Source organism: Dama dama, chromosome 5, assembly GCF_033118175.1.
Source record: "Dama dama isolate Ldn47 chromosome 5, ASM3311817v1, whole genome shotgun sequence".
NCBI classification, from domain to species: domain Eukaryota; kingdom Metazoa; phylum Chordata; class Mammalia; order Artiodactyla; family Cervidae; genus Dama; species Dama dama.
Window position 1 is genome coordinate 9321761 of NC_083685.1, and position 22854 is coordinate 9344614.

At 44.1% G+C, this 22854-nt stretch overlaps 1 protein-coding gene across 1 annotated transcript in view; it reads left to right on the forward strand.

The window, feature by feature from the left end:
• MYO1H (myosin IH) overlaps positions 1-22854 on the forward strand; it is a 38292-nt gene that overhangs the window by 3436 nt on the left and 12002 nt on the right. Inside the window, exons 4-19 of the mRNA XM_061141703.1 lie at positions 1821-1901; positions 4217-4396; positions 5449-5547; positions 6485-6598; positions 6968-7039; positions 8081-8200; positions 9241-9308; positions 9659-9764; positions 10059-10139; positions 11358-11449; positions 14006-14100; positions 17764-17810; positions 18212-18292; positions 19055-19160; positions 20440-20557; positions 22369-22482. Of these exons, the coding sequence (XP_060997686.1) occupies positions 1821-1901; positions 4217-4396; positions 5449-5547; positions 6485-6598; positions 6968-7039; positions 8081-8200; positions 9241-9308; positions 9659-9764; positions 10059-10139; positions 11358-11449; positions 14006-14100; positions 17764-17810; positions 18212-18292; positions 19055-19160; positions 20440-20557; positions 22369-22482 (1574 nt within the window). The remainder of the gene's footprint in view (positions 1-1820; positions 1902-4216; positions 4397-5448; positions 5548-6484; positions 6599-6967; positions 7040-8080; positions 8201-9240; positions 9309-9658; positions 9765-10058; positions 10140-11357; positions 11450-14005; positions 14101-17763; positions 17811-18211; positions 18293-19054; positions 19161-20439; positions 20558-22368; positions 22483-22854) is intronic.

The window sequence follows — 22854 nt, forward strand, 5'->3', positions numbered from 1 at the left end:
TCAAAATGGGCAGGTCTGGGAGTTAAGAAGAGAACAGATCACATGGGCAGTACCATCGGTTCCTTACATGCGAACAGATTGCGTTCTGATAGAGCGTTCGTTAAGTCCAATTTGTTTATAAGTCCAACAAAGTTAGCCAAGTACCCAGCTAACACAATCAGCTATACAGTACTGTGCTGTAACAGGCTTATAATGCTTTTCACACAAATAATACATAAAAAAATAAACATTTTTAGTCTTATAGTACAGTACCTTGGAAAGTGCAGTGGTGTGGTACAGTCGCTGGCATCCAGGGGCTGGCATCGAGTGAACAGGCAGGAAGGGTGACTGCCTGGTAGGGGGAGAGGAGATGGGAAATGGTAGAGCTGAAGGATCATCAGCAACAGGAGATGGAGGTCAGGCTGCACATGACACGTGAACAAACTTACATGACTGGACATGCAAACACATGTTTGCATCTTTGAAAGCTCACACCTCAAAGGTTCATATATAGGGGACTTACTATACTACTAATATATAGTTAATTGTGTTAATTGGGTACCTAGGCTAACTTTGCTGGGCTTACAAACATGCTTTCAGAACAGAACTTGTTTGTATGTAGGGGACCTACTGTATCGTGGTGAAGGGTGGGACCTTGAAGTCCAGCAGGCATGGAGACTAATCCCAGGACGATCAAGTACCAGCAAGCTTCTGCATATCATTCATATCCTGGAGCCAGTTCCCCATCTGGAAAGTGGATCTACTCATAGTACCTGCCTCTTAGGAGGTTTTGAGGATTAAACAATATGAATGCATAAAAAACAAGATGAATTTTTAAAAAAATGTGATTCTCTCGTAGCTCAGTCAGTAAAGAATCCGACTGCGGTGCAGGAGACCCAGGTTCGATCCCTGGGTCAGGAAGATCCAATGAAGAAGGGAATGGCAACCCACTCCAGTACTGTTGCCCGGAGAATCCCATGGACAGAGGAGCCTGGTGGGCTACAGTCCATGGGGTCTCAAGAGTCGGACATGACTTAGTGACTAAACCACCATACATAAAAAGCACACAGCAGAATTAGTGAGCACTAAAACAATACTGTATTATTCATTAATATTTTTATTGATTAAAATAGTCTTGATTATTATTTTTACTACTGCAATTCTCTGACCTGTTGGATGATTTTGAGTATGTTATTTTCTCCTTTGTTTTTGTTGCTCTTTGTGTAAAAGGCATTTATGGTTGAAGGGATTTTCCCAATAGACCTTTGGGCTGAACAGTTTGCATCTATATTAAAGGAAGATGTCTGCTGATGGGGGCCAGCAGTGATGCCTTCTAGAACAGCCAGGGCCTAGGGTCCTATCTAGCTCTCCTTGCATGCGTGCTGAGTCACTACAGTCGTGTCCAACTCTTTGCAACCCACCAGTCTCCTCTGTCCATGGGATTCTCCAGGCAAGAATATTGGAGTGGTTTGTCGTGCCCTTCTCCAGAGGATCTTCTAGACTTAGGGACCAAACCTGCATCTCCTGCGACTCCTGCTTTGCAGGCAGATTCTTTACCACTGAGTCACCTGGGAAGCCCCAGCCTCTCCTTTGGCCCTTTCTAATCTACTAGAGTGGATTCTAGAGAGAAGATGTTTTTCCTTTCTTTTCTCTGGGTCCAACCCCAATATTTGGCATCAAATGCTCTGTAAATAGTGATTTCTTCTTAGCAGATAAAGTGTGGCTTCCATTCCTGGCTCCCCCTTCTCTCCTCCAACGAGGTCAGGAATTCTATGAACAGGAGAGCTTCAATGTCAACGAATGACAGATGGGTTCAGTGTCCCCTCCCTTTGTATTCCAAGGCTTTTGGAAACGCCAAAACACTCCGGAATGACAACTCCAGCAGATTTGGAAAATACATGGACATACAGTTTGACTTTAAGGTACACTGACGTTCCTATTACTGCTTCCTGGGGACCCCTTAACTTGAGAGCAACAGAAAGTCAACTCAAGGCACCTTAAGAGAGCAAGGGTTTTCTTCTCGGCTCAAATAGTTGAAAAGTCTAGGGTTAGCAGTAGTTCTAGGAAATGCCAATAAAGACCATAATGACTTAGCATATTAGTGTGTGGGCAAAAATGAAGAAGTCTGGTGATACCAGGTGTTGGCAAAGATGTGAATCATGAGGAATTCCAACACATAGCTGGTGCAAGGGGTGTATGTTGGTCAAACCCATTTGGAAAAGAGTGTATCATCTTGGGGTGCTGAAATCACATAATCTAAGGTGGAGCCATTCCACTCCTGGAAATATTCCTACAGATGTGTAAGCATGGCCTCAACAGCACTGCTCATGAAGGTAAAGGGACTGGAAAGAACCAACACATCTGGCCAGGACTGAATGCCCGTCAACAGGAGAAGGGCCCAACTGTGGGATGCTCATACGATGAGGCGTTTTATGGCAGTGAGAGCATGTCAACACCAGCTGCATGCAACCTAGACAGGTCATGAGAATGTACGAGGTGTCAGCGAGATGCCATTTCTTACAAAGCTTGAAAACATTCCAGAGTAAATAATCTATTTACTTAGGCGTACGTGATTATATGACATGAGTTGGCAAACTTACATGGATAGAGTCAGATAGTAAATATTTTAGGCTTTGTGGACGGTACAGCCTCTGTCCCAACCACTCAGCTCCACTGTTGTAGCATGAAAGTAGCCAGAGAAGATATATAACGTATTGTACAGAGTTTAAATGGGGGCTCATGCAAGTAGGAGGGGTAGGCAGAGTTCTCAGGGACATATAATTCCAAGTGACACCTTAGGCTAGAGAACAGTAGCTGGCTGAGCATTTAGCACAGTGATGAAGACAGACTGATTAAGGATTTCCCAGAGGCTGAAACATGGGTTTCTGGTCATGCATGCACGGACTTTGAAAAAAATTTAATAGCATACATATTTTTAAGCTTTTTTTAGAGTCCAACACATACTAAAATGGACACAGCTCATGGCCACAGCTCAATAAATTTTTCCATTTGAATCTACCTGTGTAACCACCACTCATCTCAAGATATTAACATTTCTAACACCTTGAAATTTCTCCTACCCATCTCTGACAAATACCTGCCCCCTGCTTCCCAAAAGTTATCACTGTTCTGGCATCTATAATCACAGATTCATTTTGCTGGTTCTTGAGCTTCAGAAAAAATGGAATTATATAGTTGTTCTATTTCATGTTTGGCCTCTCTGAATCAGCATGTCTTGTTAAGATTCAACTGTGTTGCTGCATGGAGTTGTTCATTTTTTGATTGCTCAACTTTTATCACTGTTTATCTGTTCTCCTGTGATGGACATTTGGGTTGTTTCCAGTCTGGGGCTAGCTATTGCAAGCAGCGCTCTGAACATTCTTGTACCTCTTTCAGTAGATATAAGCACTCATTTATGCTGGGTGTATACCCAGAAGTTGCATTGCTGGATTCTTACCAGCAATGTTATAATTCAGAGTTCCAGTTTTTCCATGCTCTTGCCAACATTTGGTATTGTCAGTCCTTTAAATCTTAGGCATTCTGGTGGCATATAGTGGTTTCTCACTATATTTAAATTTGTACCTCCCTCAATTTTAATGAAGTTTTGCTCATTGGTCCCTGAAAGACTCTCTTGTAGTATATTAAAGTCTTTTGCTCATTTTTAACTGGGTAATCATTTCTCATTGATTGGTGAGTGTTCAATATATGTCATGGAATACAAATCCTTCATTGACTATATTATTTAAAACAATAATTAAGACAATAATAATTAATATTGGCATAAGAATATATTGACATTAAGAGGCTGATGGCCCAGAACAGAGGCTAGAAGCGCCCCGGCTCTCCTTACCTATATGGTCACCAGACTTATGACCAAAGCACCACTGAGATTCAGTATCAATAAAATTGTCTTTCCAATAAGTGGTGGTCAACTGGAAATCCATATAGATAAAGAGAACTTTGGCCTCTGTTTCACTCCATATACAAAAATTAAATCATGATGGATCATAGTCATCATGATAAACATGGATGGTAAAACAATTTATTCTAAATGAAAACAGAAAATATCTTTATCACCTTGGGGGGGCGGGGGTTAGGAATGGAACCCAGAAAACGTGACTCTTAGAAGAGGGATAGACCAGGTTGATTCAGACTCACAATTTCAGTTCATCAGGAGACACCAGTAAGAGAGTGGCCTTGATTGTTGTCTTGGCTGGATTTCTGTTCTCTTTTGAAGGGCATTCCTGTAGGTGGGCATATCATCAGTTACCTGATAGAAAAGTCTCGAGTCGTCTATCAGAATCAGGGCGAGCGGAATTTCCACATCTTCTACCAGCTGCTGGAGGGTGGAGAAGAGGAGCTCCTTGCTTACCTGGGACTGGAGCGAGACCCCCAGCTGTATAAATACCTCTCACAGGTTGGAAGGACCATAACTTGTCTCTGGTGCCCCTTTGGTGGTGGTGGGGGCGGGGGTTGGTTCTGTGAGATGTCCAGTAACTTCCTCATGGCCGTATTACTGGATCCTGATGCCACAGTGCCTTTGGAAATGGCTCAAGCAATTCACCAGTATTATTTTGATTGATCTCATGATCTTCTGTGACTTTGGCCCATGCTTTGCAGTATATTTGCACTGTTTCCAAACCTCTAGGTGTTCTTTAAGGTCTGACTTAACCTAGCCCTGTCTTTGAACGGGAGGGAGTCCGTGGTGCTGGTTGTGTGGGAGGGATATTTGGGAGGTTGAAGATTTAACATCCCAGTTCACTGGTGAGTATTTTCATGGTACGACATCTTTGTTCTCACCATGCAACAAGGAACTCTTTTAAAATGATGAATCTTCAGGTAATCGGGGAAAATCTGTACTACAAAAGCAAAATAATAATTAAAAAAACCCTCATCTAGAAGATTTTCCCTTTAAATTGTAACACTGGTAGTCTGTTACTTATTTAAAAGACAACTTCTAGACTTAGTGGGAAACGTCTTTTCACACCTCCTGTATCATCTGTATTTCTCTAGATACCAAACTTTTTTTCCTTCAGGGAAGGTCTCCTTCTATCTAATCCTACCTTGAAGTTTTTGATGTTGGTTATTAAGTGTATCAAGGTTGTTTTCTTGAATTTAAAACATTGTTATTTACTGTATGTTTTCGTAGATATTTACTGAGATAAATGTCTTCAATTTATTCAGCAAAAATGGCAAGAAAGCCTACTTTAAAAACACACACACAAAAAAAGATATACCACTGATATGTATCTTTGAAAGTTTTCTCAGAACAGATTTTTAAACAAAATTCCGAATTTGAAAAAAGCTGCAGTTGGCAAATCATCAGGTGCTAGACAAGTAGAATAAAACCTATTTTTTCCACAGCTCAAAACATTATAGAATTAGCTTTTTAATGCTTGCAGAGAAAACTTTTGACACCTAACTGTCCTTATAAAAATGCTGGTAAGCAGCCCAATTCTGTGTCAACAGGGTCGCTGTGCCAAAGAGTCGTCTGTTAATGACAAGAATGACTGGAAGACTGTTTCCAGTGCCTTTTCTGTCATCGATTTTACTAAAGATGATCTTGAGGTATGAGCCCCTCGAGGGTGGAGCTCCCTGTGGTCGGGCCTGGGGTTGGGGAAACCATCCTGGTTTCCTGGTGATGACACAGAGTTGCCAGAGTGAGCAAATAAAGATACAGGATACCTAGGAACACTGAATTTCAGACAAACACTGGCTAGTTTTTTAGTAGAAGTATGTCCCAACATTGTGTGGGGAAAGCTTCATGCTAAAAAAAATTAGACATTGCTTACTAACACAACATTGTAAAGCATCATTACTCCAATAAAAATTTTTTAACTATAAAGAATTAAACATTAGACATTGCTTATTTGAAATTTGAACTTTAGTTGGGCATTCTGCATTTTATCCAGCAGATCCAAGTTTTCCCAGGATTGGGTGCCAGCAGGGAGTCATGGTTCTTCTTCCTCTCAAACCCAGTCTCAAATATTTAATCCTCTAGAGTGCTAGGAATATCATTTATTTATTTTTCATTTATTTTATATTGGAACAAGTTGGACCAAATTGTAGGATTTATAAACATTTTGTTTTTACATTTTTTTGTCTTTTTTTTGGGGGGGGGGGTGAGGGGGGTTTGTGAAACTGTTGACCTTTCTAGGACCAGAATATAATTTTTGAAAAATTTACATGTGTGTGTGTGTATCTGGGGCCATGGCATTTGAACACTGGATGGCTTATTGGCAGGGGACAAAGGGAGGTACCAGAATAGTGGTGTTCCACGCTAGACATAAGTCAGGGAGCATCCTGCCCTCCACTGAGGTTCCTTCCCCTTTCCCTCAATATCAGAAGTGGATAAGAGCCCACAGGGCCAATTTCTAGGGAAGGATCTGTGATCTCCAGTCTGGAGTTAGGGGTGGGGGGGGGGGGCGGTTCTCCCCTGGATACCACCTCTGATGATGTTTATCAATCAGGCGGCTGCCGTCTTCTCTCCCCACCACGTTCCTAGAATCTCTTTGGAATTATTGCCAGTGTCCTGCACCTGGGGAACATTTGTTTTGAAGAGAACCAGCAAGGCTGTGCATCTGTACCAGACACTCACGAGATCAAATGGATCGCCAAGGTGATGGTCCACTTTGGGAGAGTGGGGGTGGGCAGGCAGGAGAGGCCCCAGACCCTGTCAGAGATGGAGGGGCGGGGGAGGGGAGCAAGGCAGCTGTGTGCCCATGTCCCAGATGGCTACCGTCTTGCTCTCCCACTTGACACTGGTTAGCAGGTGGGCAAGGGAGTGAGTAAAAGCCAGTTGGCTGAAAGACCAAACATGGGCTGTGCTTTGCACAGATATGGTCTGTGTTGCACAGATGTGGTCTGTGTCGCCCCAGAACACGATTAGCAGGAGGGAAAGGTGAACCTAGGCCTGGAGACACCACTGACTTTTTCCTCGGGAGTCAAGTTGGGTTGCTGAATGGCATTTTGTTTTCCATTTATTCAGCTCCTAGGGGTCCACCCATGGGTCCTTCTGGAAGCTCTCACCCATAGAAAAATTGAAGCCAAAACGGAGGAGGTAAAAATGGCTCTGGGGGGAAATGTGCCCACCCTCCCTGCTGCTGCTGCCAGTAGGATGGTGGCCCCAGGGGAGGCCAGACTCCTGAATCCTGCCCACAAGGTCCTGTGTGGTCCAGCTTCTGTCAGCCTCTCCGGTCTTAACCTCCCCGATCCCCCGACATCCCACCATCACGAGCTCTTGGTGCTTCACGCCCTCCCTGCCTTCCCTCCGTGGGGTCTTTGCGTATACTGTTCCCTCTGCTGAAACACCCTTCCCTGTGCGTCACCTGGTTAAAGCCTCCCCATCCTTCAGTTCCTAGGGATCACTTCCTCAAAGCCCCTCCCCTGCTCATCCCACCCCTGCCCTAAAGCAGCATGTGTATCTCCTTATAGCGCCGGTCACTCTCAGCTTCAGAGCCATGTGATGCTTCTTTGTGTGACTTGTTGAATGCTGTGCCGCGCTCAGTCATTCAGTCATGTCCGACTCTTTGCAAACCCATGGACTGTGTAGCCCACCAGGGTCCCCTGTCCATGGGAGGCTCCAGGCAAGAATACTGGAGTGGGCTGCCATGCCCTCCTCCCGGGGATCTTCCCTCCCCGGGGGTCGAGCCTGCGTCTCTTGTGTCCACGGCATTGGTAGGCAGCTTCTTTACCAGTACCGTCACCTGGGAAGCCCTGGCTTGTTGAATGCCCTCCGCCAAATGTGACCCCACAGAGGCTGAAGCTGTTTGTCTTGGTTGAGGCTGTGTCTCAGCACCATGCCCAGCACTCAAGAAACAGCACAGGCGGGAGGTTCTTCCCCCATCAAGTATCCTTCCCTAGTCATCTTTACTTCATTTATTTATTTGGCTGTGCCAGGCCTTCATTGCGGCACGTGGGATCTAGTTCTCTGACCAGGGATTGAACCTGGGTCCCCTGCATTGGGAGCCCAGTCTTAGCCCCTGGACCATCAGGGAAGACCGCCCTCCTCCCCCAGTCATCTTTAAAGCCTGGGTTGAAAACTCTGGGGGCTTTTTAAATTTTTTAACCTCTGTAATGAAGTACCTGTTGTTCTTCTCAGGTGATTTGCCCACTGACACTAGAGCTCTCTGCCTACGCTAGAGACGCAATGGCAAAGGCTGTTTATGGGCGAACGTTTACTTGGCTGGTCAACAAAATCAATTCCTCCTTAGTGAACAAGGTTGGTCCACGCATATTGGGTGCCTTGGGCTCTTTAACAAGGCCATGTTTTAAAACCAACATCTTTAAAGAATTTGTGAGAATTGAGAGTAAGCTCCTGGTGGGCAGAGATACTGTCTTTTCATGTCTACATTTCCAGTCCCTAGCACACAGTAAGCTCACAAAAATGCACTGACAAATGATGTTCTCAGTATGTCCCGAAGTCTGGGGTGCACAGCATTTGAAGTGTATAAAGAAACTTTTCATTCTTTTAACAGTAGTATATTTTAATGTGTATAAGAAAAAAAACAAGACAGCTCCTTTGAACTCACCCTAAGGGTATATTTCCTTTTTAAGCAGAATTATTTAAATTAAAAAGGGAGTTGACACAAAGCTGGAAGTTGAGGCCATGATATGAGGGCACCTGGGTGCATGGATGTGGTGAGACTCATGGAGGAAATGTGCAAAGGATGGATTTGAATACATTGACTCAGCACATCATATAGAATGCTACATTGTGTCCCTTAAGAAGGAAAGTCATTTTCTCTTAAAATAGCTATCCTTGCCTGACAGCACTTGGCCCTCTGTTGAAAATGATGTCCAAAATACCTGCTTTCTCTCCTGGATGAACATCTTCCTGCTGTCAGTAGCTTCTTCCCTTCTTCCTCCCCTCCCTCCCTCTCTCCGTCTCTCTTTTTCTTTCCCTTCCTCTTCTCTTCCTCTTTCTCTCTCTCTCTCTCTCCTTTTTTTAAGACTGAATATGGGCTTGGTGGGGGGGGGGGGGGGTGGGGGCTGAGGAAAGCTGAAGCAAGGAAGTGAATCAGAAAGGGAAGATCACTCTGTCTACTCTGATGATGAATATGGAAGCCGGGATGGGACCTAGGGAGGCTGCAGGCAGGAGGAGGCAGGATGGGAAAGTTATCTCCACCCTGTTTCTTCTGAAAGCCATTGTTGGAGAGATAAGATTTATAGCCACATCCCAGATTCAGGGGCAGTTGCCAGATATTGAGTGTTACAAGGTAAACAACCTCAATGATTAATGCTGTGTGTTACTTTGACTAGGACTTTACTGGAAAAACTGTGATTGGATTGCTGGATATCTATGGGTTTGAAGTCTTCGACAAGAATGGGTGAGTTTGTTTGAGTTCATTGTGATCCACTGGTTCTTCATTTTCCTTTAAGGCCTGAGTCTGGTTTATGGCATTTCTGATGTTATTGGAACTCATTTTCCTGTTTCTAGAAATTCTCCAGGTTTGCATAGCCCCTGCCTCATAAACTTTTCTAAACCAGAATAACTATTAAAAATGTGAATGTCTTTTAGTTTGACTCTTCTTATCAGTTTATTAAATTATTTGTTTAATAAGGACTTCAGTTTTCTGTATGGAAAAAGCATCCTTAAAAATAAGTAAATACAATTAAAAAAAAAAAAAACTTGGCCTACTCACGTAGCTTTAGTTACTTAAATCTTTTGCACCTCCAGTTTTGAACAGTTCTGTATAAATTACTGCAATGAGAAACTCCAGCAACTATTAATTGAGAGAACCCTAAAAGCGGAACAGGCAGAATATGAAATGGAAGGTATAGAGGTAAATGTTTCAATGTTTTCTCCTCATTTGATTTCTTAACCAAGCAAAAGACATTTCCATAAGAAATATCATTTCATTGGAGGTTTTTCCTGATGAGTACTAAGAATTATTTTTTCACTCCTTCTCTGCTTGTTTCCTGGAAATTATTTTGATATTCAGCAAGTATTCTTTTTGAACTGTTAGAGATAAAAATCAGATTTGGAAAAGAAAAGTTGGACAATCAATTTAAAAGAAATATATTTGATGCTCAATCTTAATCCTTCCTGGAGAATTCTTTCCTCATTGTCATTTTAGTGGGAACCAATTCAGTATTTCAACAACAAGATCATCTGTGATTTGGTAGAAGAGAGACACAAAGGAATCATTTCCATTCTGGTGAGAAAATTAACATTGACTTGGGGCCCATTCCACGGTATCCTCAATACTCGGAAGATCTGTTCCCCAGGGTTATAAAGAGTTAAGGGTGAATAATCCACTGGATTATTGAAGGATCCAAGTTGAACTCTTTTGTTGAATTTTTGCTCCAAGTTTTAGACTGAGCTTTCCCCTCTTATTCAAATTCATCTATGGTTTGCCATAGATGGATTCAGAGAGCATAGAAATGTTGCTTTGTAAGAATTGTCTTACCAACCTGAAACCAGTATTTTTTTGTTTGTTTTAATAAAAGCTACAGTGTTGATTCATTAAAAAAATATTTTATATTAGACTGTAGTGCTAGTTTCGGGTATACAGAAAGTGATCCAGTTATATATATATATATATATCTGTTCTTTTTCAAATTCTTTCCCCATTTAGGTTATTACAGAATACTGAGCAGAGTTCCCTGTGCAATAAGTAGGTCTTTGTTGGTTATCTGTTTTAAATATAGTAGCGTGTTCATGTCAATCTTGATTCATTTTTTAAAAGCTTTATTTCTCAGTCATGTTACATGTTATGGGTCTGCAAGTGGTGGGTGTAGAAGATGTTCTCTGCTTCTGTCTTTTGGCCATACTACTTGGCATGAAGGATCTTAGTTCCCTGACCAGGGATTGAACCCACTGCCCCTGCAGTGGAAACACAGAGTTCTAGCCACTGGACCACTGTGGAATTCTTTTGATTCGTTTTTGTTTTTAAGATGGTCAATTAAATGTTATCACTGTTGAGGACCCAAAACAGAAAGTAAAAACAGCTTGTGAACTGCAGAAGGTTAGACTTAACTAGTTTTATGGCTTGCTTTTCCTGAAGGCTTTGCTCCTCATTGAAGAGGGTATGTTGTTGGCCAGCTGGCTAAGACTGGTTAAGAGACATTGAAGTTGAGCGTCTCAGCTGGTAATGGAAGTTGTGAAGCATCCCTGGGAAGTCTTTGGAAATAGACGTCAGATAGGTGGGAGAGCTGACTTTTCATGGAGTTTCCAGTCCCTCTGGTTCCACGGTTCCCTAATCAGATTTGATAAGATGGATTACCCCTTCCTCCCCCTGGAAATGTTGACCCAGATTTGTGCACAGATGATATATTTCAATCCACTGCATTTTGCCACAGCTGCTGGGAGCATTTAAACTCGGAATTGATGGAGTGTGGTGCTGTGACCGGAGACTTCTGTTTCTGTTTTGAAGGATGAAGAATGTATTCGTCCTGGTCCTGCTACTGACTTGAGTTTCCTGGAGAGGTTGGAGGAGAAAGTGGGAAAGCACGCACACTTTGAAACGTAGGGGTCTCATTTGCCAGGCTGTTGCATGGGGGAAGGTCATTAGTTGTATAGTTGAACTTATAGTGTGTATATATGTGTGTGTGTATATATATATACATGGCTGTGCTGGGTCTTAGTCATGGCATACAGAATCTTTAGCTGCAGCATGCAAACTCTTTTGTTATGGCCTGTGGGATCTTGTTCCTGGACCAGGGATTGAGCCTGGATCTCCTCCATTAGAAGCATGGAGTCTGAGCCGCTGGACCACTAGTGAAGTCCCCTATATAGTTGACCTCTGAACAATACTGGTTTGAACTGTACAGATCCACTTATACATGGTTTTTTTCTTTTTTTCCAATAGTAAATGCTATAGTACTATGTGACCCCATCCCCTGTTGATTGAATCCATGGATATAGAAGGCCAACTATGAGTTACACACAATTTGTTGACTGTGTGGAATCCCTAAGCCCCATGTTGTTCAAGGGTCAACTGTACATCCATTTTCTTAGGTATGTGGACAGTTCTCCCCAGTAGTATGAAAGTGAAAGCGAAATTTGCTCAGTCGTGTCCTACTCTTTGCAACCCCATGGACTATACAGTCCCTGGAATTCTCTAGGCCAGAATACTGGAGTGGGTATTCTTTCACTTCTCCAGGGGATCTTCCCAACCCAGGGATCAAACCCAGGTCTTCTGCATTGCAGGCGGATTCTTTATCAGCTGAGTCACAAGGGAAGCCCCCTTAGCATAGCTCCCCAGTAGTATAGCTGCTACTAGTTTGGTTTTGGCTGGGCTGTGCAGTATCTTAGTTCCTCAACCAGAGATCTAACCCATGCCCTCTGCATTGGGAGCTCAGGGTCTTAACCACAGGACTGCCAGGGAAGCCCCTAGCTACTAACTCGTACATAGAAATAGCATGATGATACACCAGCTGCTCAACTGTCATTGGTAGAAGTCAAGCTCATGTGAATTCCAAGTAGAATTCTTGTTTTAAGATTTTGTGTCTTTATTTATCATCATTTCATTTTGGGCATGTCCACATGCATGAAATAGTAAAAAAAAAAAAATTCAAGTGTAAAACACATGCAGTGATGTGTGTAGATCTGAAGTGTGCAACCTGGTGAATTATTACATATGTGTGTACCCACATCGCCACCCCACAGATGAAGACACAGAGCATTTACAGAGTCCCAGAAAGTCAACTAGAAATGTAACACACTCTGAGACAAGAAGAAGCGAATTTAAGGGCATTGTGCTCTGGAGTCATAGGGACCTGGTTTTGAATCCCAGCCCAGACACTTAATAGACATGTGACTTTCGGCAAGCAGTAAGTACTCCTGAGTTTGAGTTTCCCCTTCTACAAGATGGGATAATTAATATGCCTGCCACATAGCATTGTAAATGATCACATAAATCACCTAGTGTAATTTCTGGCCATGGCAAACATTCAATATACGGTAATAGCTTTATCAAACCTATAGAGTATTGAAAGGATAAGTGAATGGAATTGGACAAGTATATGAATCAAGATTGGAAAAATAGGACTTCCCTGGTGGCTCAGCGGTAAGGAATCTGCCTCCCAATTCAGGAGACACAGGTTTGATCCCTGGTCTGGGAAGATCCCACCTGCCTTGCAGCAACTAAGCTCATGCACCACAGCTACTGAGCCTGTCTGTGCTCTAGACCCTGGGAACTGCAACTACTGGAGCCCTGGAGCCCGTGCTCTGCAACGGGAGAGAAGTCCCTTTCTCCACAACTAGAGAAATGTCCGAGCAGCAACAGAGACCCAGCGCAGCCAAGAATAAATGAATACATTTCTCTTTAAAGATTGGAAAAATAAACTGTAGCATCTTTACAAATGGGATAATATATGGCCAGGAGAATGAACAATCTAAATACATGCAATGACGCAGATAAATCACAAAAACATGTAATCAAGGGAAATCAGACACACAAGAGTACACACTATATGGTTCCATTTCCCTAGAGTATAAAACCAGGTTAAAAACAACCTATTCTGTTAGATGTCAGATTGTACCTGGAGAGGGCTCAAGGTGGGGGGTTCTCAGGGACTAGAAATGTTCTGTCTTTTGGTCTGGTGATATTTACACAGGAGAATTCAGTTTGCAGAAATTCATTGAGCTGTGCAGTTCAGATATGTGTGCTATCAATATACTTGTATATGCTTTTCAAGAACAGTTGTAAAAAATTGTAGATCACCCGAATCTGAAAAACAGTATTTCGTGAGTATTTTAGTCTCTCCACGTCATAAAAATGTAAAGTAGTAAAATCGGTTTTTAGTCATCACCAAGAAAAATGAACATTATTTCATTGTACAAATAAATGTGTTTATGTGGCTCATGTACATTTTTCATCCTTCAGTGCTCGTGAGAAGGAAGGGTCTAATGTTAGTGAGACCTCGGTCTGTGGCGGGAAGAAATAGTTGAAATAGATTTCAGTGCTGACCTTCAGCTGGTCGTCACAATCCTAAACAGGTCTTGTGCTTTATATGTTGGTGCATTTTGTCGCAGTGAGGTAGAAAGGTTCAGCCCCCTTCTGTTTCTGTCCTGCTATAGCCGGAAGCTGGCAGGTCCGAAGGGCAGAAAGAAGATTGGCTGGATGGAGTTCCGGCTCTTCCACTACGCGGGAGAGGTCACATACTGCACCAGGGGTGAGTGTCTGTGGGGTAAAGGTCACAGGTCACAGCCATGCAGGTGCCCCCGAGTCCAATCTAAACATGCTGCATATCCATCTCAAATGCTCCCTAGCCCCACTGCAATCACGGCATTTCAGAAGTATTTTGGGGACTTCCCTGGTGGTCCAGTGGCTAACCATGCTTTAAACGCAAGCATGGTTGGGGAGCTAAGATTGCACATGAATCGCAGCCAAAAAAACAAAATGTAAAACAGAAGCAATATATATATTTAAAAAAAAAACCAGAAGCAATATTGTAACAAATTCAATAAAGACTTTAAAAATGTTCCACATCAGAAAAATATTTTAAAAAGTATTATAAAATGTAGTAATTTTATATGTAACTACTTTATGGAGATAATTCACGTAGCCTCCGTTTCACTCATTTAAAGTGTACAATTGAACGGTGTTTAGTGTGGTCACTGTGCACTTGTGCAACTGTCACCACATTCTATTTAGAATCACCCCATCACCCCAAAAAGAACCCCTATACACATTAGCAGGCGCTCCCCATTTCCCCCTAGCCTGTCTTCCAGAGCCCTGGGCAACAAACCAGTCAACTTTCTGTCTGGAGATTTGCCTATTCTGGACATTTCATAAAAATGGAATTATGCAACGTGCGGGCTTTTGTGTCTGGCTTCCTTCCCTTAGAATAGTGTTTCCAAGGTTCATCCATATCGTCATTCCTGTCTAATTGCCAAATGATGTTCCACCGTACGACTGTATGGCATTTTGTCTGTTTGCTCATCAGCTGATGGGCGTTTGAGTTTCCACTTTTGGGCTGTTATGAACGATGCTGCTGTCAGCATGACTGTGGTTTTGTGTGGCCGTATGTTACCCTTTCTCTTGGGTAAACACCTGGGTGTGGAGTTGCTGGGTCCTGTGATAACTCTATTCTTAATTTCTTGAGTACCTGCCAGACTGGTTTTCCAAAGTGGCTACACCATTTTGCTTTCCTACCAGCAGTGTAGGGGTCTCAGTTTCCCTATTTCCTCACCAACACTTGGCATTGTCTGTCTTCTGATTCCAGCTATCCTAGTGGGTGTGAAGTGGTGGTTTGGATTTGCATTTTCCTAATGCTGAGTGATGTGGAGCATTTTTCCTTGTGCTTATTGGCCATTAGCATTTCTTCCTTGGAGAAATGTCTGTTGAGATCCTTTACCCATTTTTAAAATTGTTTTTGTTATTAGTATTGAGTTGTATGGTTCTTTATGTTCTAGCTACAAGTCCCTTATCAGATAGATGGTTTGCAAGTATTTTCTCCAATCTCTGAGTTATCTTTTTCACCATCTTGATGGCATCCTTCAAAGCCCAAAAGTTCTTAACTTTGATAAAGGCCGCTTTGTTCTCTGTTGCTTAGCATAATGTTTTCACGGTTCATCCCTGCTGTTACTATTTTTTAATTGCTAAATAAGATTCCACTGCATGGTTGTACCACATGTTGTTTATCCCTTCATTAGTTATGTGCATGGGGGTTGTTTCCACTTTCTCGCTTTCATGAGTAATGCTGCTATGAACATTTTGCAAGACATTTTTCATACATTTTCTTTTTTCACCTCTGCTTTAGGTTCTAGATAATTTTTACTTCTACATAAATTCATTTCACTAAAAAGCTTTAAAAAATAAAATACCATGTATTAGGGGAGTTTTTTCCCTTAAATATATAGTGGTATAAAAAAGAAAAGTGAAAGTCACTCAGTCGTGTCCGACTGTTTGTGAACCCATGGTCTATACAGTCCATGGAATTTTCCAGGCCAGAATACTGGAGTGGGTAGCCTTTCCCTTCCCCAGGAGATCTTCCCAACCCAGGGATTGAACCCAGGTCTCCTGCATTTCAGGCAGATTCTTTACCAGCTGAGCCACAAGGGAGCCCAAGAAGGAAAAAAAAAGTTAAATAGGACAAATCTCATTTTAAGTAGATAACCTACTGATTTTTGTTTAAAGAATAAAGTAATAGACATGTAGGGTTTCCTTGGTGGCTCAGTGGTAAAGAAGAAAAATCTACCTGCCAATGCAGATGAGGGCTCAGTCTCTGGGTCAGGAAAATCTGAAGAAGGAAATGGCAACCCACTCCAGTGTTTTTGCCTGGGACATCCCATGGACAGAGGCGCCTGGTGGGTGCCACGGGGTCAAAATGAGTTGGACACGACTTAGTGACTAAATAACACACATGTAAGGCTAGAAATTGCTCACAATACAGAAAGGTACAGAAGGAAAACCAAAAAGCCCTTTTATGCCTAGTCTCTCCCTGAGGTAACCACAAGAACCAACTGGAAAATAAAAATATCTTATGCATATAATTACATACGTGGGGACGTGTATGCCCACACATCTAAATAACACAAATACACATCTAAACAACACAGATTGTTATTTTGTGTTATCTCCTTTGCATTTTTCATTTAATAGATACTGGTGATCATTTGGACTCCAGCTAACGTACATTAAATGCTTTCTATGCACCAGCTCCTGTCCCAAATGCTTTACCTCTGTTGCTTGTTTAAACCTCACAGAACTCAGGGAGGTGGGTAGCATTATTGGTCCCCTTTTAATCTATGAGGCACTGCGCTCAGAGATGTTAAGTAACTTGCCCGAGGTCACTCAGCTAGTAGGTGGCAGAGCTGGAGGTCAGACCCAGGCCTTTTGCCTCCAGACTGCATTCACTCTCCATAGTGGCAGATTCCTCCACATTTCTTCTGAAAATCTACGATCACGCCCCATGGGGCTGTGTCCTGTCACCTGTCTGAAGGCCTCTGGTTGTTCCCAGCTTTGTCTCTTGTGAACAGTGCTGTGTTTGACATCTTTGTATATTTCATTTGGCCAGTCTGTGCTCCTTCTACGCCTAGGATAAGTTTTTCAGAAGTGGTTTTGCTAAGGTCATCAAAAGTTCATTTTGCCCACTTCTGGGTAGATGTCCGGAAAGAACTGAAAGCAGGAGTGTGAACAGGTGTCTGTACACCCGTGTACACGGGAGCTTTATTCACAGTAGCCAGAAGGTGGAAGCACCCAAGTGTGCATCGATGGATGGATGGACACGCGCGAAGTGCTCTGTCCTTACGATGGGACATATTTAAGGCTTCAAAAGACAAGAAATTCTGACACCTGCTACAACATGGATGAACCGTGAAAACATGATGCTAAGTGAAATAAGCCAGACAGAAAAAGACAAATATGAAAGGATTCCACTTATGTGAGGTATGCACTCCAATCCATAAAGACAGAAATAGAACAGTGGTTATCAAGGGTTTCATGCAGCAAGGAATGGGGAATTAGTGTTTAACCTGTACAGAATTTCCACTGGGGGAAAAAGAAAGGAGTTTTGGAGATGGTTGATGGTGATGGTTGTGCAACAATGTAAATTCATGAAATGCTACTGAACTGCACACTTATAAATAGTTTAAATAGTAATTTTATATTATGTATCTTTTACCACAACAAAAATTTTAGTTTTGATAACAGTGCCCAAGACAGCCGCCCAAGAACAAGAATGACCCAGTCCCAAATGTCAGTATTGCCCAGTCCGTGAAACTCTTAATTAAGAGATCATTTTTAAGATTTCTCTTTGCAATCAGTATGGAATTATATTTTTAATCAAAGCCATTGACTCAGGAGTTTTATTTTTTCATTCAATGTTTTACAGGATTCTTGGAAAAGAACAATGATCTCCTCTACAGACATTTGAAAGAAGTAAGTCTGAAACTTAACTCTGTGTATTTTTGAAGGTTACGGGATACTGACTTGGGAGGTTTGGCCTTCTGGATTTTTCTCTTTGATGTATTAGAATTCCAGCATGTCATGGCCAGAACAGACAATTCAAGATCATCTTTGTTTTCATTTTTTGGCCTTACCACACACGGCATGAGGGATCCTAGTTCCCCACCCAGGGTTCGAACCCTCGCCTTCTGCAGTGGAGGTGCTGAGTCTTAACCACTGGACCACCAGGGACGTCCCTTTTCTGTCTTCTTTTTCAAGTGCTCCCAAGGCAAACAGCTCTGGTCCATCATGTACACACTGCTGTGAACTTTCCTGAAGAGCCCTTTGTGATTTCTGAAACAGCAAGTGTGGGGGTCCTTTCTCTGTGCCTACAGGTGCTGTGCAGGTCCAAAAATAGAATCCTGAAGGAATGCTTCCTGGTGGCCGAGCTAGAAAACCGGAGAAGGGCACCAACGGTGAGTGTGTGTGTGTGGCTGGGCAGGGGTCGGGGCGGGGGGGGGGGCTGTGCAAAAAAGGAAAAGTAGCAGAAATCACCCAAGGGTGCAATTACTTTACTTAACTGTATTTTTTAAGCTGTCCACTACTTTTTCTGGAAGTATCCCTCTCTAACAGGTCTTACTAAATACATATGTTCCAAGGTTAGCAACATGTGTGTTCATTGGCAGACATTCATTGAATACCTACTGTGTGTCAGGTGCTATGTTGGGCACAGGGGAATCCAGGAACAGCCAAACAGATAGGGGTCCTCCTCTCCTTGTGGGGTTTACAGTCTATAGGAAGATACCATCCATCAAAGAAAGAAATTGCTGTAACGAGCATCTCATAAAGGACACTTGGTAACAAGGAGACGGGAAGGTGGTGGAAGGTGACTGGCTCAGTGGTGATGCTGGTTCCTACAAGGTGCTTGCTTCATGTTCACTGGGACAATGCTTGTCCAGCCCCCGCTGGACCAGACGGAGTTTGGGCTTCTCAGGCCAGAACATCCAAACCCTTCTCTTCATGGGCAAAACGGCTCGTAACCGGTAGTAAGTATTGGGCTGGCCAAAAAAGTTCATTTCCATTTGGCGGTACCATCCCCAAATGAACTTTTCGGCCAGCCCACTAGAACTAGCCTGTCAAGAGTTCGGGTCTGAAGGACCAGTCTCGGCCTTGAGCCAGTCTTCTCTGTATACGTGGGGAGCAGCGCTGTGTGGTCAGCTCCTTCTCTCTCCCTGCAGGTGGGCACTCAGTTTAAAAACAGCCTGAGCAGCCTTCTGGAAATTCTCATCTCCAAGGAACCTTCGTACATCCGTTGCATCAAGCCCAACGAGAGGAAAGAACCCAGTGAGTTGAGAATCGTTTGGAATCCTGAGCTGAGGGAAGGGAGGCTGGGAGGAAAACCAAGATGGTAGCGGGGTAAAATCCTAAAAACCACCACAGGCTTGCTGCTTGTCATCGGTATTTAATAACACGAGGTAAGTGGGGCTTCCCTGGTGGCTCAGTGGTAAGGAATCCACCTGCCGATGCAAGAGACACAGGTCTGATCCCGGATCCAGGAAGATCCCACATGCCGCGGAGCAGCTAAGCCCGTGGGCCACATCCGTGGAGCCTGTGCTCTGGAGCCGGGGGGCTCTGAGCCCTGGAGCCCGTCCTCCGCGACGAGAGAGGCCACTGCAAAGCGCAGCCTGTGCGCCACAACTAAAGAGTGGTCCCCACTCACTGCAACTAAAGAAAATGCCCACACGGCACAGCCCACACGTGAGGACCTACCAGAGCCAAAGAGAAATAAATTTTTAAAAAAAGAATACTTAAACATATTAAAGAAATAGAAGGTGGATGAATAGGGGGGAAGGTGACTTTTGTGGTCCCGTGTGAGCATGGCTCAGAGCCTGGCCAGTCTTAGGGCCAACACAGCTGAGCCGGGCAGACCTCAGCAGTGAGGGGAAGCCACCCTGCTTCTTTCCAGCCACTGCAGTTTTCCGGATGGTCCAGGCTTTGGGTATCTGCTGAGCCTGCCCCATGCTCTCACAATAAGGTCATGCAGTCAGAGGCTTACAGCAGCCAGGCGGGGAGAGCAAATGAGGGAAGCGGGCTGACTGTCAGGCAATAGGGAATGGAGGGGACTGTGGCAAATTGCAGTAGGCACGGCCTGTCTACGGGGCACTTATTGCCATAGGAGAGTCTAGGTCCTGAATGACCAGGTCTTATGGTTTTTCTTAAGATTTTTTTTTTATATGGACTATTTAAAAAAAAAAAAAGTCTTCATTGGATTTGTTACAATATGGTTTTCTTTCTATATTGGTTCCTTTGGCCACAAGGCATGTGGGATCTTAAGACCCTGGCCAGGGATGGAATCTGCACCCTCTGCCCTGGAAGGCGATATCCTAACCCCTGGGCCACCAGGGAAGTCCCATCATGGTTTTTCAAGAGAAACCAGAAGTTCAGATTTTCCTGTTAACCCTCACCCCCACCCCCCGTGAAAAGAAACACACTTAGAACCTAACAGGACATGTCTGTGGCTAGACCTAGTCCAGAGATCATCAGCGTGTAGCCTCTGGTCTTTCTTAGATGAAACACGCGCATAGGGTCTTTTACCGTCACTCTTCCTTCTGTGTTTCCAAAGGCAAGTTTGACGACTTCCTCATAAGGCATCAGGTCAAGTACCTGGGGCTGATGGAGCACCTGCGGGTGAGACGGGCCGGCTTCGCCTACCGACGGAAGTACGAGCATTTCTTGCAAAGGTAAAGTTTGTTTTGTGGATCTTAAGCAGATGAAGTGAGTGGCAATGAATAAAAGGTCATCCCCCCACGGAACGCGTTTGGTTCTTACCTGCTGTAGCTGTGACAGTGATGGCATTCCAGAGACTAGGAAGCTGACTTGGTTTGCCACCTTCCCTTCATTTCACTGAACCACTAACGTATTGGGTTGGCCAACCTGAATGAGCTTTTTGGCCAACCCAGTACTTCTTTGGAATCTAGGAAGTACAAGGGCCAATGCACAGACTTGCCACCAGAGGGCAGTCGTGCGCCACGCACCCCTGGAGTCTGAACTTGGCTGGGGAAGTCTCTTCCCACGGCTGCTGGTTTAGTGCCGGTCAGTCTGGGAGCAATCCCCTTGGCCTCATGGGCTGTCGTGAGACACAGGTGTTAAAAAAAATTAAGACACAGGAGTAGTGGTAAGAACGTGGGCATTGGAGCCACAGATTCTTGGGTGGGAATCCCCATTCTTCCTCTTCCCACTGGGACCTAACTGCTCATGTGCAACACGGGGATTTGTTCTCAAGGATTTGGTAAGGACTTAATGAAATACCCACCATCACCACCACGGCCCAAACTGCTTGTGTATCAGTTGGGCAGCTGCTTGTGTGTGCTACCAAGAGAACAATACATTTTTACCCTCTCAAGAGAAGCATAATAAAATGGTTGTTTTTGGGGGGGCATGCCTCACAGCAGGTGGGATCTTAGTTCCCTGATCAGGGATTGAGTATGTGCACCGCCCCCCACCACCCCGCCCTGGAAGTGCAGAGTCTTACCCACTGGACCAGGGAAGTCTCTGAAGTACAACTTTTTCATAATTATAAAAAGCACATGCATAGGTTACACTTTAAATCTAATTCCTTGCATTATGCCACGTAAGTCAAGATACTGCACTCTGAAATTTCAGCACTTTTGGGTGTTTGTTTTCAGTCTTCATTTAATATCAGATTTTTCTCTGCCAATGGTGGTGCTCAGTTGCTCAGTCATGTCCAACTCTCTGTCGCCCCAGGGACTGTGTAGCCCACCAGGCTCCTCTGTCCGTAGGATTCACCAGGCAAGAACACCAGAGGGGGTTGCTTCTTCCTGCTCTAGGGGATCTTCCCGACCCAGGGATAGAACCTGAGCTTCTTGATCTCCTGCACTGGCAAGCGGATTCTTTATCACTAGTGCCACATGGGAAGCCCTTTCTCTACCGAGGATCTTGCTCAATTTTCTCCCAGAAGCCTTGTGTCTTGATAATATCTGTTTATATGCATTTATTAAGTAACAATCTCTTTCCTCACTGCTATTTTAATGATTTATCCACCTGCTAATATAAACCTCTGATGAGTCCTCCTGCCCCAAATTGACCCACTTAGATCCTCAGAATGTGATTCTCATCAGAAATAAGGTCTTTGCAGATGTTGTCAAGGTAAAGATTGAGATGAAATCACACTGAATTAGGGTGGACCCTAAATCCAATGAGAGTGTTCTTATAAGAGAGAAAGACTCACAGAGGGACACAGGGGAGAAGGCCATGTGAGGACAGGGGCAGAGACTGGAGTGACGCTTCTAGGAGACTTCGGTGTGAAGTCTCCTCTGAGTGGTTGGCGTGCCCCGAAGAGCAAAGCCGATCTCTAGGGGGGCTCATGGAAGGTGCGTGGAGGTGTGGGTGTGCGCTCAGTTGTGTCCAAGTCTTTGTAGCTCCTCTGTCCATGGGATTTCCCAGGCGAGAATAGTGGGGTGGGTTGCCATTTCCTCCTCCAGGGGATCCTCCCGACCCGGGAGCTTTCTAAATGTGCCTGTCCTCTCTCCAGGTATAAGTCCTTGTGCCCAGACACCTGGCCGCACTGGCGCGGGCCTCCAGCAGAGGGCGTAGAGCAGCTGATCAAGTACATTGGCTACAAACCCGAGGAGTACAAGTTAGGGAGGTGAGTGTCCCGGAAATCGCTGTCACAGTGTTTTATGCATCCGTTCGTCTCCATCTTGAGCCTAGAGGTTCATCCTTCAGGAGTCTACGTAGATTTATAAGCAGATACTTTCGTCCACTCAATTTAAATGCAGTTTTGTAAAGAAAACGTTCTCCTGTGTGTCTCCTCCACTCTCAACACTTCACTCACACTCAGAACCCTCCAGCACACACACCAGCTAGCTGGGTGTCCTGCAATGAAACTTGCATCTGACAGCTCCCTGGAGGGGGTGTCAGGTCCCACAGGTGAGGGGCTCAGTCCCCCAAGACGGTCCTCCCCTCAGAGGACAATCACAAGTCCTGTTTGTCACCCGAGTTTCTGACCAACGAGCTA